Consider the following 16,357-nt stretch of genomic DNA (forward strand, 5'->3'; position numbering starts at 1 on the left):
GAAGATGGATGGAACGGCTTTTACTACGGATTGAGAAGATTGTTGTGTTGTTTTGAAACAGAAATTTGTTTTGTTCTCATTTCACTGAATAACTTGTATTTAAATAAAAACACATTGTTGTAAATGTTCTTTCTTTGGGTTGCTGTTTTCATATTACACCCAGCGAAAAATCTCATTTTCAACCTTATTGTGCGTAATATTTATGAAATTTGCTTTAATTAATTTTTACTAACTTGAAGTAAGAATTATATTCATATTTAGAGTTATACCACAATATTTGATTTACACAGTGCATCGCATTAAAATAATAAGTAGCCTAGAAATAAGGGATATTTCAGGAGTAATAATGAGCCCGACGGAATTGAAAATGAAACCCACAATACATTTCCAAAGTTAACGTGGATATTTTAAATATTGTTTTGTTTTAAAATGACATTATGAATCCATGATGGCTTTGCTTCCAATAATTTGATTTGTCGCAACTAACATTTACCAAAAACTTAAAATACGATAATTAAAATCTGTTCGAACGATTAGAAAACAGACATGATCCTGATGTAATGTAATAAAAATGCTTCTGCCGTTGCGCGTTTATGCAGCAGACAATACACATTTTCCAGAAAACTCTTCGTTTTTTCACAATTTCATTTAACCAAGCGAATGACGTTTATGTCAAAACTTACGAAATTGCATAACCAACTATGTTTTATGTTTTTTAAATCAAGAAACAAATATCTACATCAACTTTGCAAATGTATTGTGGGTTGCATTTTCAATTCCGTCGGCCTCATTATTACTCGTGAAATACCCTGTATAGTTTCTAAAATTATTTTAATTTATGATATTTTGACACTCCGCTGCAGTTCTACAGCGTGATCAACAATGACTGAGTCTGTTGGCAATGAAACAATTGAAAAGTACTGGTGTTTTTTGTCTTGCAATTGGCACTGACCGGATTTTTTAACTTTAGACGATATTAAAAACATTTTTGGTTATGCCGGTTATGTTTATGCTATCACAAAAATTAACCTTTGATGGTAAATTTCAAATTTGCCAAATTTCATTGTTACCAACAGATCCAGTCATTCTTGATCACACCGTAGCAGAATGCAATTAATATCGTTCCTCACTGCGTTTTGATTTTATTGGATTTAGTTGCATCGTATAATAAAGGAGTGCAACACTGGAGTAAAATTTGCTTCCATTAAGCGGCTTTTGTACGTACAACTACTCCATAAAATGCCCACACTTAATAACTTTTGTAACATTAAGATGGATGTAACCTGTATTAGTGGTGAATTTAGCAAGTTTTATAGAAAAAAGTCTATTTAAAGTTTAAGTAGTTTGATATGAAATTTGTTGATTGATGACTCAGTACATAATTTATCATCGCCTATATCTGGGGAGTAAGTTTTTAAGTTTCCGCAGTTGTGTCGTCACTTTCCCTGCATAACACAATTTTCCGATGTCTGTTTACAAATCTACAAAATTCGAAACTTTGCTACCCTTTAAAATTTAAAAATGAAAAATGGCCGATAGAATCTCGCATTTGAAGTTCAGTTTTAAACAAACATAATTATGATAAAATGTTTGCCGGAAACTTCCAGCCATCAAGGACAAGAAACAACAAAGACAAGAAAAGTACTTTGGTGTGTTTCGATCTAAAATACTTTCACTTTAAGTCGACGGTCGACGTGCCATATAAGTAAAGAAGTTTTTTTCTTTTTTATCGGGGATACCGCCATAAATTCGCACTAGTGGAAAATCCATAGTGTCGTGTCATATGGGAATTGGCGCACTTACTGCCGAAGCAGTTCACTAAATCGCACCGATGTGGCCGTTGATGAGATGCCAGATTGTGATGCATGTTTACATGGTCACTAGTTTCAATTACATGCTCATTTGGTGTGTAATGCTCGACGGTGCTGTACTGTCACTCGTGCCTGTCATCACATTTAGAGGAAACTTCTTTTGCTTGTATTAATTGTCCGACGTAGCTTTTCAACAAAGAAACTTACAACTTTTTTTATAAGAAAACTTGTAAATTGTAAAATTGTCTTGGCACTCGAGAGAAACATAAAGTTAATTGTTGTAACTTCATTAACAAACATATCGCTACGATAATTAACAAACCCTGCAATTTCTCCTTCGGTCCAGAATGGACCGTTAGTGCCATTCGTTAAAAAATATAGCTTTACTTATTAAGCAAGAACTTCAATTTTCTCCCGGCCTGATACAGATATTTTTAAAGTGGAAGATTAAGTTTGACGGGCAATTCTGCATAAGTAATAACACTAAGCGTGAATGATTAATAAAATTTATTCCACTCTCTGAACTTAATAAGAGCTTAATTTAATTGATCTATTAGTCAGATAAATTCATTCCTGGATATTGTAGCACAAATATGACTGAACATAAGTAGATGCATATTTTCAAAATGCTTTTGTTGCTTTTCTGCCTCAGTTATATTGAGGAAGAAATGTAAAAATAATATAAAAAATATTAAACACGTTCACATTTTAGCCAACACACTTTAAAGTAATTTATGATAAATGCCTATAACATATTTTGAAGTGTACATGTTCATAATAAAATTTGAACTTTGCTTTTTAATTGATAGGTAGGAACATAACACATACATCAAATTAAATTATTGTATTAGAAATTTATAATAAACATTTTGGTAGTGGGAAATTTGAACCACACCTTTTTTGTTCGACACTGTCAGAATTTGAGAATTTTCTCCTATGTGAACGGATTTTGATAAATTTGACAACTTGTCAAAACGAAACGTCAAGCTAATTTTAAAGATTTTCAGCGATTTGGAGCCTTTGGGGGACTCGTCAAACAAAAAAACGTTGTATTCAACTCGTTCTTGTGTAATTTGGGCTTTTTTTGGCACTCGTGGACCTTTAAAACTCTCGTTTCACTCGAGTTTTAAACTGGCCCACTCATGCCAAAAAAAAAACCCAAATTACACGCGAACTCGTTAAATAAACTACTATTTTGAGACTTGAGCTTAATTTTTTTTAATATTCAGGATGTATTTATCGCCTATAACACAATCATTATTGTAATATAGAACGTTTCGTTTCTGTAAATCATTCTAACAACTAATGATACATTGATGAAATATTAATTTTGAAATAAAATGTTCAGTCATTCATTAAAGAAACTTTTTACCTATATACAACTTGTTTCACGTAAGAGTACTAATTGTAAATAGTACAATGTATTGTTCGTTTAAACTCTTCATTGTGTCGTGTGTCGTTATGAAAGTATGCATAAAACCTTTATATTTATTTTTGACCTAATAACTTTATCACTTTTAGAAATTTTCTTTCCAACCAGAAAAGCTTTTCTGCAGTGCTCTAACTTCAGAATATTGTTGCCCTGTCTGGAAGAACAGTGCACACGTGAACAAAATAGATGCTCAATTGAATACCACACTTCGAATAATAACGGGTACTTTAAAATCTCCTCCAACACCATGGCTGCATGTCTTAGCGCACATTATTCCGTACGATATTAGAAGAAAATATGTGACAAAACGAATTTGGGATAAATTTCAAAATTCACCGAACATGTACTGCATAACACAAGACATGGCAAATTTACCACCCTTTAGATTAAAATCGGAAAGAAGAATTTCTCATGCAACCATTTTCCAAATCTGACTATTGGAAAGCAGCCTGGGAAGACGTAGATATTTTCAACAAAAATCTAATTGAGGATCCTACAAAACAAATTCCGGGATTTGGCCTACCCAGGAAAATCTGGTGTAAATTAAATCGTTTTACGAGTAGAACCGGCCACGGCAAATGCAATAATATGCTGTTGCACTGGAACATTCGTGAAAACCTTTCTTGTGAATGCGGTGCAGAAAAAGAAACCATCCAACACATTGTGGAAGAATGTCCCCTTACTAAATTCCAGCAAGGTTTCTCCAAACTCCATCTACTTACCCAAGACGCCCTAAATTGGCTACAACAAATTAAAAACATAATTTACCATAATTATTTTGTGAATTTCGAATTTTAAATGTATTTTTCTTCATACGAATATACAGGATGTCCCAAAAAAAGACGAGTCCATAGCTCCCTTATTTATCGGAGGATTTTAATTATCTATACACCAAATTAAATGGTGGTTAATAGGCTACAAAACGGCTCAATAAATTCACGTATAGCTCCAAGGGCTTCAAGACTAAACTGTCAAAAAATTTTTTTTCAAATGGGATTACATACTTTTTTTTTAGTAATTCTGATAGAGATTTTAATTCTGAAAGCAACGATGTATCACAAATATAACTTCAAATAAAAAAAATAACACTAACTTTTGAAACAAATGACGAACACCAAGCGAAAAGCTATCAAAATGCATTCCGTTACAATGTAATAACCAAATTAAGGTAGCTGGAAAAACAAATGACCAATAATAACATGTGGGATTGCGCAGATATGCCGCCAATGTTTAGCGCAAAATGGAACATAGACGGTAGTAGCGTTTTTTACATTTTTTTTTTTGTGAATGTTTGGTATTTAAGTGTATACTTGTGATACATTGTTGTTTTCAGAATAAAAATCTCTATCAGAATTATTAAAAAAATATATGTAATCCCATTTGAAAAAAAATATTTTGACAGTTTACCCTTGAAGCCCATGGAGGTATACTTGAATTTATTAGGCTATTTTGTAGCCTATTAATAACCATTTAATTTGGTGTACAGATAATTAAAATCTTCCGATAAATAACGAAGTTATGGACTCGTCTCCTTTTTTGGGGACACTCTGTATATATATACATATACCGGGTGATTCAGTTTGGTATTCGCGGCCCTACATCTTTTTTGTTTTAAGAAAAAAGTATAGCAAACCATATATATTTGTAAATCGCTTGTGAAACTACAATAGATGATGTTGTCAAATCTTCTCTACGATGTCATATGTCAAAGTTAAGACAGTCAACTTTTTTTTAAAATAGTACACTATACATTTCTTAGCCTATTCTTGTAAAGCTTTTTTTTCTACATTTGAATGTGTAAAAAAAGTTGACAATTACATCAGAAAAAAATCGAGAAAAATAATAAAATATGATTTAATTTATTCGAAAGCGTTATTTTCTAAAAAGAGCTAGTAACCCAAACATTTGTAAATTCGCATTATGTTGGTTCCCTGCATGTCACTATTTACAAGACAACCACGTAGCCAAAAAATAAAATGATTTGACCTTGTTTGTTTTCAAGCCTCGGGTGCGCCTCGGCCAGAAAACTGAGACTCGGACGAAATACCAAATCCATACTGAATTTACTATGCTAAATTCGCGTTATGTTGGTTCCCTGCATCTCACTATTTTAAGAATTACATAGCCAAAAAATAAAATTATTTGACAGTGAAATACCCGATCCATCCTGAATTTACTTTATTCGAATATTAGAATTTACACTTATTCGAATTTTACATAGTCACCTATTCAAATATTCGAATAATTCGAATACGATTCCCAAGACTCATGATGTCATTCATGCACTATCAAAATTCAACTACATATTTTCATCGTGTATGCATTCAAAGCGGTATAGTCAGGAAGAAGTTAGGTTTCGAAGCCAGATGTTATATCATAGTTATTTATTTAAATGTAGGTACGTTAATAATTGACGCTATTAATGTCAAAATTCAATTGTCTCCATGGTTAACTAGTTCTTTTTAGAAAATAACACTTTCGAATAAATTAAATCATATTTTTTTTTTCTCGATTTTTTCCTATTGCAAGTGTCAACTTTTTTTACACATTCAAATGTAGAAAAAAAAGCTTTGCAAGAATAGACTAAGAAATGTATAATGTACTATTTAAAAAAAAAAAGTTGACTGTCTTAACTTTGACATGTCATCGTAGAGAAGATTTGACAACGTCACCTATTGTAGTTTCATAAGCGATTTACAAATATATATGGTTTGCTATACTTTTTTCTTAAAATAAAAAAGATATAGGGGCGCGAATACCAATCTGAATCACCCGGTATATGGAAATCAAGAAAATTGACGCTTTATCGGCAGATAATATTCTTTTTGCTTCCTTGCTATGGAGTAGGTTCTGATGTTTTCGCTATTTTGATTTTTTTTTATTTGCTGTCTTTAAGTGCAGTCGTTGATCCAATTTTAATCTGTCGCGAAAATGTTCGTACATTTTTCTCTGTACGGCAGACTTGAATTAGTTATTTATTTAACGAGTTCGTGTGTAATTTGGGCTTTTTTTGGCATGAGTGGGCCAGTTTAAAACTCGAGTGAAACGAGAGTTTTAAAGGTCCACGAGTGCCAAAAAAGCGCAAATTACACAAGAACGAGTTGAATACAACGTTTTTTTGTTCGACGAGCCCCCCCATAGGCTCCAAATGGCTGAAAATCTTTAAAATTAGTTTGACGTTTCGTTTTGACAAGTTGTCAAATTCATCAAAATCCGTTCACACAGGAGAAAATTCTCAAATTCTGACAGTGTCGAACAAAAAATATCTTTATTGAACGGTTAGCAATCGAGTGGAGATTTCCACAACCTTACTTTTTGGTCGTGGTAAATTGGGGAATCACCCAGTGTAAAATTCTTATCCATTTACACATAGACACACATAGTCACCTAAAGCACTAATTTATTTAGGCATTATTAAGTGCTTTGATGCCTTTAGAAATAAATTCTTTGGATGTGCCTTGAGCCATTCATTTCTCGAACTTTTGAAAATTAATAGTAATAATAGCAATGACTGAAAAGTATGTACAAGACGTTACTTAATATTTTAATTTCGACAACCAAATAGTTGTCTTCATCTAATTTAAAAAAACAACACAGTTGACATTGTTTTTCCTGTTACGATGGTAATATAAAATTGTGGTAAACCCTTATTCATTTTAACACTAGATCAAATAATAAACCAAAGAAATATTTCAAGAAAACATTCAATTTTTGGTGACTAAATTTGTCTCGCAAGATAATAATTGTTGAATACACTTCTGCTCTGACATTAACATTTTACATATCCATTGTGGAGGCAATATTTCAGACCAAACTAATTCTGCAAAATTGTTGCTACATTATCAACAGAAAGCTGACAAATCTCTCGTATAATTTTGACTTTATCTATCGTGAAGCAGATTCACATGAGTTTCTGAAATTTAAAACCTGTAGATCATGCAAAATCGCATATAATTTTACCTATATTGTGATTTTTTGTGAAGGTAAACTCCTTTCAAACAGGCATTTTATGGGTGTTTTAATTTCATTTTTATCAACTTTTAAAAAGAAACAAACTTCAATTAACAATCAACGGTGATCATTAATTTTTCATTTGCCAATCAACGCCTTCTACGTCAAGGACAGTGAACAATGACCCACCCCCCTAATATTAGAGAGAAATATTCGCAGAAATGATAAACAAAATATTTAAAATTTCATAAAATTTCATATGTTGATGTTGAATGGCCCCACCGTTGTATTTAGCAAATTATCAGGTATTCATTCAAATTTATCCTCAAAGTTGACGTTGAAGAGTCGATTGTGAACGCACCACTCGTTCGTCTGCAGAGCAAAAACACAAACAACGCAAAAAGTAAGGTTAGATTTAAACAGCTGATGCTTGATCTGTAATCCGTGGTGCGTTCGCAATCGCAACTTTGAGGATAACTTTAAATGAACACTCGATCTAATTATAATGTATTTTTGTTCGGGAATAGAAAAATAAAAGCATATTAGTTTCATTATTTACTCTGGTGTAGTAATTATTGGTACCAATTTATTTTCCGTAATGGAAAATATATTTATCATTATCATAAATGAGATAATGTGAGGTGCATTCACGTGCGTTGCTAATTCTACAGACAGACTTCATATTCATGCTAGTAAAATAATTAGATATTAACACAAACAAATAATAATAACCGAATGTAAGCTTGTTACGCTAATGAAAGAACAAGCGGTTGGTCTTGTAACCTACGATTATTTACCATAATTTAATTCTACGCTTCACTTTAGACTTTCAATTAATACAAATATTACAAATATAAAGCAAAAGAAACGTTTTTTGTTCGATACTGTCAGAATTTGAGAATTTTCTCCTATGTGAACAACTTGTCAAAACGAAACGTCGAGTTAATTTTGAAGATTTTAAGCGATTTGGAGCCTTAAGGAGGTTGTCGAACAAAAAAACCTTGTATTTAACTCGTTCTTGTGTAAATTGGACTTTTTTGGCACTCGTGGGCCTTTAAAACGCTCGTTTCACTCGCGTTTTAATCTGGCCCACTCATGCCAAAAAAAAAGCCCAATTTACACACGAACTCGTTAAATAAATAACTATTATAGTTTAATTTAGCAGTTTTTTATTTTGCAAATTCCACGTAGGTATTATTTTGTAGAGAACTTATTTCCGTGTCGTGTCTCTTCCAAACACAATTTTTTGTTTGCTTAACTAATAATAATAAGAATAAATAGCTAGAAGTAGCCAGTATGTATTTAAGTTCCTGTCGAAATCCGATGAAATACTTTATTTACGATGTGCAGTTAATTTACTTTTTAGTAAATTACTTAAGACAATTTTTAATATACAGAGTCGGGCATCGTATACGCACACGCGAGAAATCGCGACTTTTAATTAAATAAAATTGTTGAAAATTTTCACACTTACCTGGGTATTAGTAGGGTACATTTAATAATTTTTTGATAATTTTTCACTGACAAACAAACAAACAAAAATAAAAAGTAAATTTTACTAAAATGTCAAATTCTGATTTTTATACTAACCTACCCAGATTCACTTCCTATAATTATTTACGAAATCAGCGGAAAAAAACACCAATTAGATTTTGAATTAAACGCAATTTTACATTTTAACTTTGAAAATTTTATTTATTTTATTTATGACCTGCTACTTGTACTGTTGTAAATTTAGGTGACAATGGGAATTCTCAATTTTATGGCAAAGTTGTAAATAAGAGGCTCAAAACGGTCGCCTAGTATTGAATGAACATTTTGTTGGCAAATTATACCATTTGAGCCATAAATCACGCGTCTGGTTTGCGTTTAAATAAAAAAGCGAATTATTTTGCCCATCCAGTCAAAATTTGTAAATTGTGGCACCAGGGTTTGATGCGCTAGCAGGTACAGATTCATTTAGTGAAAAATAATATCAGAAAACTAACAAAACTTTTACGGCCTTATTTATTAACAAAAAAAATTAAAACAATTCTCAAATATACCTTATCAATAATTAGTTATTTAATTAGAAGTCGTGATTTCTCGCGCGCGCATATACGACGCCCGACCCTGTACATATAAAAAGGATTTCCTTCGGTCTATGTTTTATGTAGATTGATAAGCAAAAGGAGGAATTTAAATTCTCCCTGCGTGCTATATTTCATGTCTTGCCCTGTATCAATTTGTTTGAAGTAATTCTCTGGTCAGTCGAGTCGAAACCTATGCATTATGTCTTTTTTCTGGAACCGTTGGCTCATTTACCCTTTCGAACCGGCCAATTTAAAAAGTACCTTTCACCCAATTTGATCCAAATTGCATTAAATTGACCATTGGGGGCTAATAGGACCTCACTGACAAATTCTGTAGCACGCGTCTGCACAATCAAATTTTCTTTTACGAGCACTGCCCGACTGACCTGCGAGGGACAGATTCACGTAGACGGTGTAATTCTTCCAAGTGTGTTTAAGGGAAGATGCTTTTGACCCACGTTTTCCATCCTGCCGGCGCCACTCTGTAAATATAATTATTACTGCACGAATGTATAAATTTAGCGAATGCCACTGTTTGAATATAACTGACAATAAAGAGGGTTTTACCGCGAACGTTTTACATTCCGAGCTCGATTGAAATGCGTATAATTTCACGCAATTAACCTAAGAAGTGGAGTCCTGCTTCCTGGTCCCCGAAGACCCCGAGCCGACGTTCTAGAAGAATTTCCCGACAACAGTTAAATGAGTTGCCGGTTTATGGCTATCGATTGATCATTTTATTATTATTGGAGTTATTTTTAGTCTGAAACAAACCATAACGAAACTCCCCGGTCCGTTATGATAACCATTTAAATGGTTGATATCCCGACCACTTTAATCGCCATACCAAAAATTATTCAAAATTTAACGGATCGGTCACGAGTCGGATCTGCCGCTAATTTTGCAGATCTATAAAATATCGGTCATTAATGTCCGATTGTTGGCGTTTTAAAACAATGTCACGTAGTTCATGCGAAATCCCGGTACATTTTTATGATGCTCCCGTGGAGGATATGAATTTTCACACATGTTTTAACACCATTCTATAAATCATAACAATCAAATTAATCGCCCTCTGGTAATTGCAGTTTTTAATGCGTTTAACACTGGTGAATTTATTTGGTTCGTTAAGCGTGACCATCTAATCTCTAATTAGCCATCCTTACTAAAAGCATAAAGCACGCAGATGGACGTTACGTGCTAACACCGATGGTCATTTACAATTTTCTCTCGTGCCGCGCCACAGTCAACAAGTAGATGGTTTTTAAAGACACTTTTTACAGTTAGCTCAACCGCGTTTCTTTAATTCATCTAAGTAGATTAAATGTCAGTCGGTAAACGTTGTGAGAGTATTGTCGTACGTGTTAGAAGCACATTGATATCATCTGAATTGCTAATTTTGCTAGGGGTTGCGAAAAAAGTGCTAATAATTAATTGCACTTATAAAGATTGAATAAATTGCAGAATGGTGCCCATTTTACGGTACAACGTGTAAACAAATTCTTGAATAATTAGGCAGTATAATTAGTCACTGCGTATGTGAGCCGCAATTTTCATCAATAAAATCTGATATCTGGTTTAAAATTTCACCCTGATTGCATTCATTTTATTGTACTGTTGGGAAAATTGTCACCTACATAAATGTAAATACACAAATAGTACTGTTAAATTATCGGAATTTTTACATTACATTTACCTCAGCATGGCAAAATATAGTGTTTTAATCATTGTCGGCAGGACACCTACCGTTATTTAATTTATTAATACCAATAGAGAAAAATAATACCTATGTGTCTAATCTTTTTCTTCATCAATACAGAATCATTTCACATTCAATTTCGATATCACAGTTGCTTGATTTAGCCGAAAAAAATGTTAGGTGACATTAAAACATGGTTTTAAAGCATTATGGCAATGGCACTATAGATCTGCTTCTGCAAGAAGTGATTCTGTTACAAAAAATTACGTTGCTAAAATATTAAGGTCTAATGCTAAAATTAAAATTTACTTTTTATACCATTTAACTGAGTTCTAGAAAAATTTACGTTTTTAATTTTCCTGCCATGCCTGTCTTCATGCTCTCTTCTGAAAGTTGACATTTAAGCTTGGTTTATACTATCGGTCTTGTAACGGTCAGATCATGACACGGTCACAGTCAAATTTTTTGACGGACCATTCATACTGTCGCAGTCAAACAAGCATCAGTCTCGTTCAAGCAACATCCCGAAGAAGAAGGATGTAATGTTTTCCAGTCTTTTCACAAAGGACTTAGCCATAGTGGCTTGCATTTTGGACGAAGAAGAAGAGAACAGTACAGAATATTCTCAATCTATTTTGTGAGCTGTTATAGGAAGGAATTTACCAGGCACGGAGTGCATCAAGGTTTTCGTTGGACTAATTCAGTAAAACACAAGTAGATAAATTTCTTCAAAAACGTATTACATATTGTTAATTCGTTCAAACTATTTTTTGGAAGCCACGTTACAGCTTTTTATACAGAGTGTTTTCAAAGTGGGGGCGTTTTTTTAACATGTGATAGTATGCGTTGTTCCAAAGAGTTTTAGCCAAAATTACCTTAGCAAAATCTGTACGGCAATGAAGATAAGTTAATTTTTTTGAAATTTTTGAAACCGGTCCTGCTCAAATTTGCGCTGATTTGTTAGAAATTAGAATTGACACAAAAAATCAAATGCAAGTTAATCAAAAATATTGTCAGAGTTGTCATCTAATTAGTCGGAATGGGTTATCATTAGGAAAATAACAAACTCACTGATATGTTGCTAATGTATGGGGCAATGCTATTAGAATGCAGCTATGTGGCGTCCAGAGAATACGCAGAGCGATTTTTGGAAAGACACTGTCGGGGCGTAGAGCCACCCCCCTCCTTTCAGAACCGAGAACCACCCCTGCGTGGGTGAAGAGAGAGATTTGAGACGACAGTACCGAGATGGACTCAGGGTAGAACAGTCAGAGTCACAAGTCAGAAGTCATTCTTACCCAACATCTCGAGTACGGTCGTACGGTCCACAGAATTGTATAAATGTAAATAAAGGTTTTACACAAAGCGATACGGTGTGTCAGTTCACGCGCGCCTACAGTCAAAGCAGTGAAGCCTCCATTAGGCTGAGCAAACCCAGGAGCCCCATTTGGTTCCGAGCAATTCCTGGAGCCCCCATTAGGCCCCAAACATTGGTCCTTCGAGCCGGATCGTATCGACATCGAGGAAGCCACAGCGACAGAGGCAAAGGTAGAGTGCATGCCTTTTTTATCTGTTGATTAGTGTGTACATTTCCTAAAAACATGGCTAACGAGCAAGAATTGAAATCACTTAGAATACGTCGCGGTACGATCAAGAGCGCCGTCACGCGTGTATCTAACTTCGTAAGGGATTTCGACGACGGATAATAGCTTTATGTCTTCGATTTGCCGATCTTTGCAAAAAGAGAATAACAAAAAACGGTTATAATCATCCATCGACAGCGGAACTGCAAAACGCGGAAGAGAAAATAATACTTCTGGTGCAAAAGGCGAATTTCGAACACGAAATACGGGACCTAAAAGCAGGTAGACAGGTAAACTCGAAGAGTAAATTAAAACTGTTAAACCCATTCATTGACAATTCGGGGATGATAAGAGTGGGAGGACGATTGTCCAATTCACAATACCCACACGACAAAAAATATCCCATTGTTTTGCCAAAGGGTCACGTAACCCGACTGATACTTGAAAACACACATCGCGATCAACTACATGCTGGACCAACGGCCACACTAGCGGCGGTACGCGAAAAATTCTGGCCGTTAGATGGCCGCAGTGAAATTCGGAAAGTCGTGCACAGGTGCATCCCATGTTTCAGAACAAAACCGCACGACAATAACCCGATTATGGGCAATCTACCATCGCACCGAGTTAAAGCGAGCAGGCCGTTCACTAACTGTGGCGTTGATTTTGGCGGTCCCATATTCTTGAAAATCGGCGGGATTCGTAGTAAAAAAACTACCAAAGCTTACATATGTCTGTTCGTATGCTTTTCAACGAAGGCGATTCACTTAGAACTCGTCAGCGATTTGACCGCGGCGAATTTTTTGAACGGCCTAAAACGATTTATCGCGCGTAGAGGAATGGTAGCGAATATCTACTCCGACAACGCCACCAATTTTGTTGGAGCTCAACGGGACCTACGTGACGTGTTTTTGGCTGACGAATTCGGCAACATCGTGTTAAGACACCTAGCGGAGTTTAATATCAATTGGCATTTCATACCCGCCCGGTCACCTCATTTCGGAGGTCTTTGGGAAGCCGGAATTAAAGCAGTAAAGGGGCATATCAAACGCGTAATTGGCCAAACCTCGTTAACATATGAGGAAATGTACACATTGTTGACAGGTATTGAAGCTTGCCTCAATTCGCGACCCTTGTGCCCGCTGACTGAAGATCCGAGCGATTTAAACGTCTTAACACCCGGACACTTCCTGATTGGCACGGCGATGACATCCCCACTGGAGCATCAAATCGTCGACGTTCCCCAGAACCGCTTGACGCGATGGCAGCACCTAGAGCAGATGAGACAGCACTTCTGGAACCGCTGGTCCAAGGAGTACGTCGGCCAGCTGCAAGAGCGGCCAAAATGGCAGAAGGGCAATTCCAGCGCAGCAATCAAAGAAGGCGATCTGGTAGTTCTGAAGGAGGCCACACCCCCGCTCACCTGGAAACTTGGTCGCGTCACAGCCGTCCACCCAGGCGCCGACGACATCATCCGCGTGGCCACGGTGAAGACGGACTCAGGCACCACGAAACGAGCCGTCAGAAATCTGTGCGTACTCCCCATCGACGATTAGTGCAGTGGTGATATGTTTCATGGGCAATTTTGTGCAGTGAAGTGGCGCAATTTTTATCAGAAAAGACTGTCATTACTCATTAGTTAAGGATAATTAATCAATTGAATTAATTTAAGGTCACATATTAGGTTTTTTGAAATTTGTATTCGTAAAATGATAAAATGTAGATACGTAGTTCGTAGTTATGAATATTTTGTAATTTAATAGCTCGTATAATCTTGTTCATTGAAACGATTGTTTCAATCGGGGGCAGGATGTCGGGGCGTAGAGCCACCCCCCTCCTTTCAGAACCGAGAACCACCCCTGCGTGGGTGAAGAGAGAGATTTGAGACGACAGTACCGAGATGGACTCAGGGTAGAACAGTCAGAGTCACAAGTCAGAAGTCATTCTTACCCAACATCTCGAGTACGGTCGTACGGTCCAAAGAATTGTATAAATGTAAATAAAGGTTTTACACAAAGCGATACGGTGTGTCAGTTCACGCGCGCCTACAGTCAAAGCAGTGAAGCCTCCATTAGGCTGAGCAAACCCAGGAGCCCCATTTGGTTCCGAGCAATTCCTGGAGCCCCCATTAGGCCCCAAACAGACACCATCCTGGGCCACGTCAGTTTATTACTCGTAATCTAGTATAGCGGAGAAATAGACAGGACCGGACTAGAAATTTTAGAAACCTATAAAAATATACAATAAATTATCTCCGTTAATACAAACATTGTACTGAGAAGATTCTTAAGAATAATGTACAGCTTGCCCATTGTAGCTTAAGCTGTGAGGGATGCGCAAAGTTGAATAAAGAGGTCCGATAAAGAGGCCCTGGAAGCAGCAAAGAAATGCGACAAAATTAGTGTTAGACCACTGCGCATCCGGCTCTCACAGCTCAAGCTAGAATGGGGAAGCTGTATAGTACCTTGTGTTACAAGAAACCCCCCAACTTCGAAAACACTCTGTATATCGCTCTACACTCCATTATCCAACCTTGATGGGGCTCAACTCTGATTGGTCAAGTTTAGGATGTTTTTTCTCGATTATCGCTTGAGAGAGGACTTTTTTTCTTTAAAATTCAGATTATCACATTCACCCCAATTCTCTTTCTTTCTCTGGTGAGACAGTCCTGGGACATCCGGTATATCGTTTTATCTGTTTCGCTATTTAAAATTTTTGAATTTTCACCAACTTGCGTCGCCACTGAGTGGAACAGGAAAGTATAAAATAAATAAAAAATGATCGTTTAGAAATACAAATTGATGTATTTAGGGATTTTCGCCAGAAATCATATAAATTTAAGGAATTCTATTCGTTCTTTTACATCGCACTTTAATACATTTTTATAATTATCACTTTTACCACTACAAAAACCATAATGTTTCAAAACTGAATTAAAATACTGCTATAATTTGCAGCAACAAAGATAACTTCGATAATTAGATTTTTTTAATATTTAAATTATGTATTATTATACAAGAACCGAAAATTGTTTCTTTCTCGTAGATGCATAAATATTGTGTTAATGAACATTAAATTTTCTTAGTATTATGGAATTAATAATGTTAAACAAACCAAACGAGTTCACTACATGACTATGAATGCAAATCGCTTCTTACAATATTATTGAAGAAGCAAAGGCTTTTTGTAGTAAATTATAAATTATTTTTTTTTTTATATGCACTTTCCCTTTATAAGTTTTTCCTTCAACTGAACATAAATACTTTGTGACGATGTACAAAGGAACTCTTTGTTAAAATACGTTGCTGTATTTTACTTTATGAAGTTAATAATCTTGACAAAGAGCGGTTCCACACAAAAAAAACATTTTTAAAACAGAAGTGAGCAATCGATACCCATCTCGAACATTTTCCTTTCAATAAAAACAATACCAGTATTGTGATGCGGGTACTAAATCGGCTAGATTAGCTATTATGAACGTAGGTAGAAGTTACTATTATTAACGGTCCATTCCGAGCGTTCAATTTAATTTAATTACAAGCCATGCACGGTCTCTTTCACCCTCGCCGTAAATATTGTTGAAGATTCCGGATGGAAATAAGACATCGGCAGCACTAGAGGCCGATTGTTGAGGTGTGATTTTGATGTGATGAGGTCATCAGATTCGATGATCAGCGAATGGCATGCAGACAATGGGTTCACATCACGTGTGAAGAGCCATTACGATCCACGGATCATTGCCGACAACACGGCCTAATGGGGCATAGGCGAGAGAGACACCGTCTCTCATCCACAAACATAAATTTAGC

The 16,357-nt window shown here is 35.5% G+C and overlaps 2 protein-coding genes and 1 long non-coding RNA gene across 6 annotated transcripts in view; 2 read left to right on the forward strand and 1 right to left on the reverse strand.

The window, feature by feature from the left end:
* Positions 1-8,748, reverse strand: part of LOC138131859 (uncharacterized) — a 29,214-nt gene extending 20,466 nt beyond the window's left edge. The window contains exon 1 of the long non-coding RNA XR_011159985.1: positions 8,669-8,748. This is a non-coding gene — a long non-coding RNA (uncharacterized lncRNA). The remainder of the gene's footprint in view (positions 1-8,668) is intronic.
* The window catches only part of sns (sticks and stones), a 316,393-nt gene that overhangs the window by 109,265 nt on the left and 190,771 nt on the right, over positions 1-16,357 (forward strand). The window lies entirely within an intron of this gene.
* LOC138141452 (uncharacterized) lies at positions 12,893-14,104 on the forward strand. The gene has a single exon (XM_069062165.1). It carries the CDS (start codon positions 12,893-12,895, stop codon positions 14,102-14,104), a length of 1,212 nt encoding a protein of 403 aa, XP_068918266.1.

This window comes from Tenebrio molitor, chromosome 1, assembly GCF_963966145.1.
Source record: "Tenebrio molitor chromosome 1, icTenMoli1.1, whole genome shotgun sequence".
Lineage (NCBI taxonomy): Eukaryota > Metazoa > Arthropoda > Insecta > Coleoptera > Tenebrionidae > Tenebrio > Tenebrio molitor.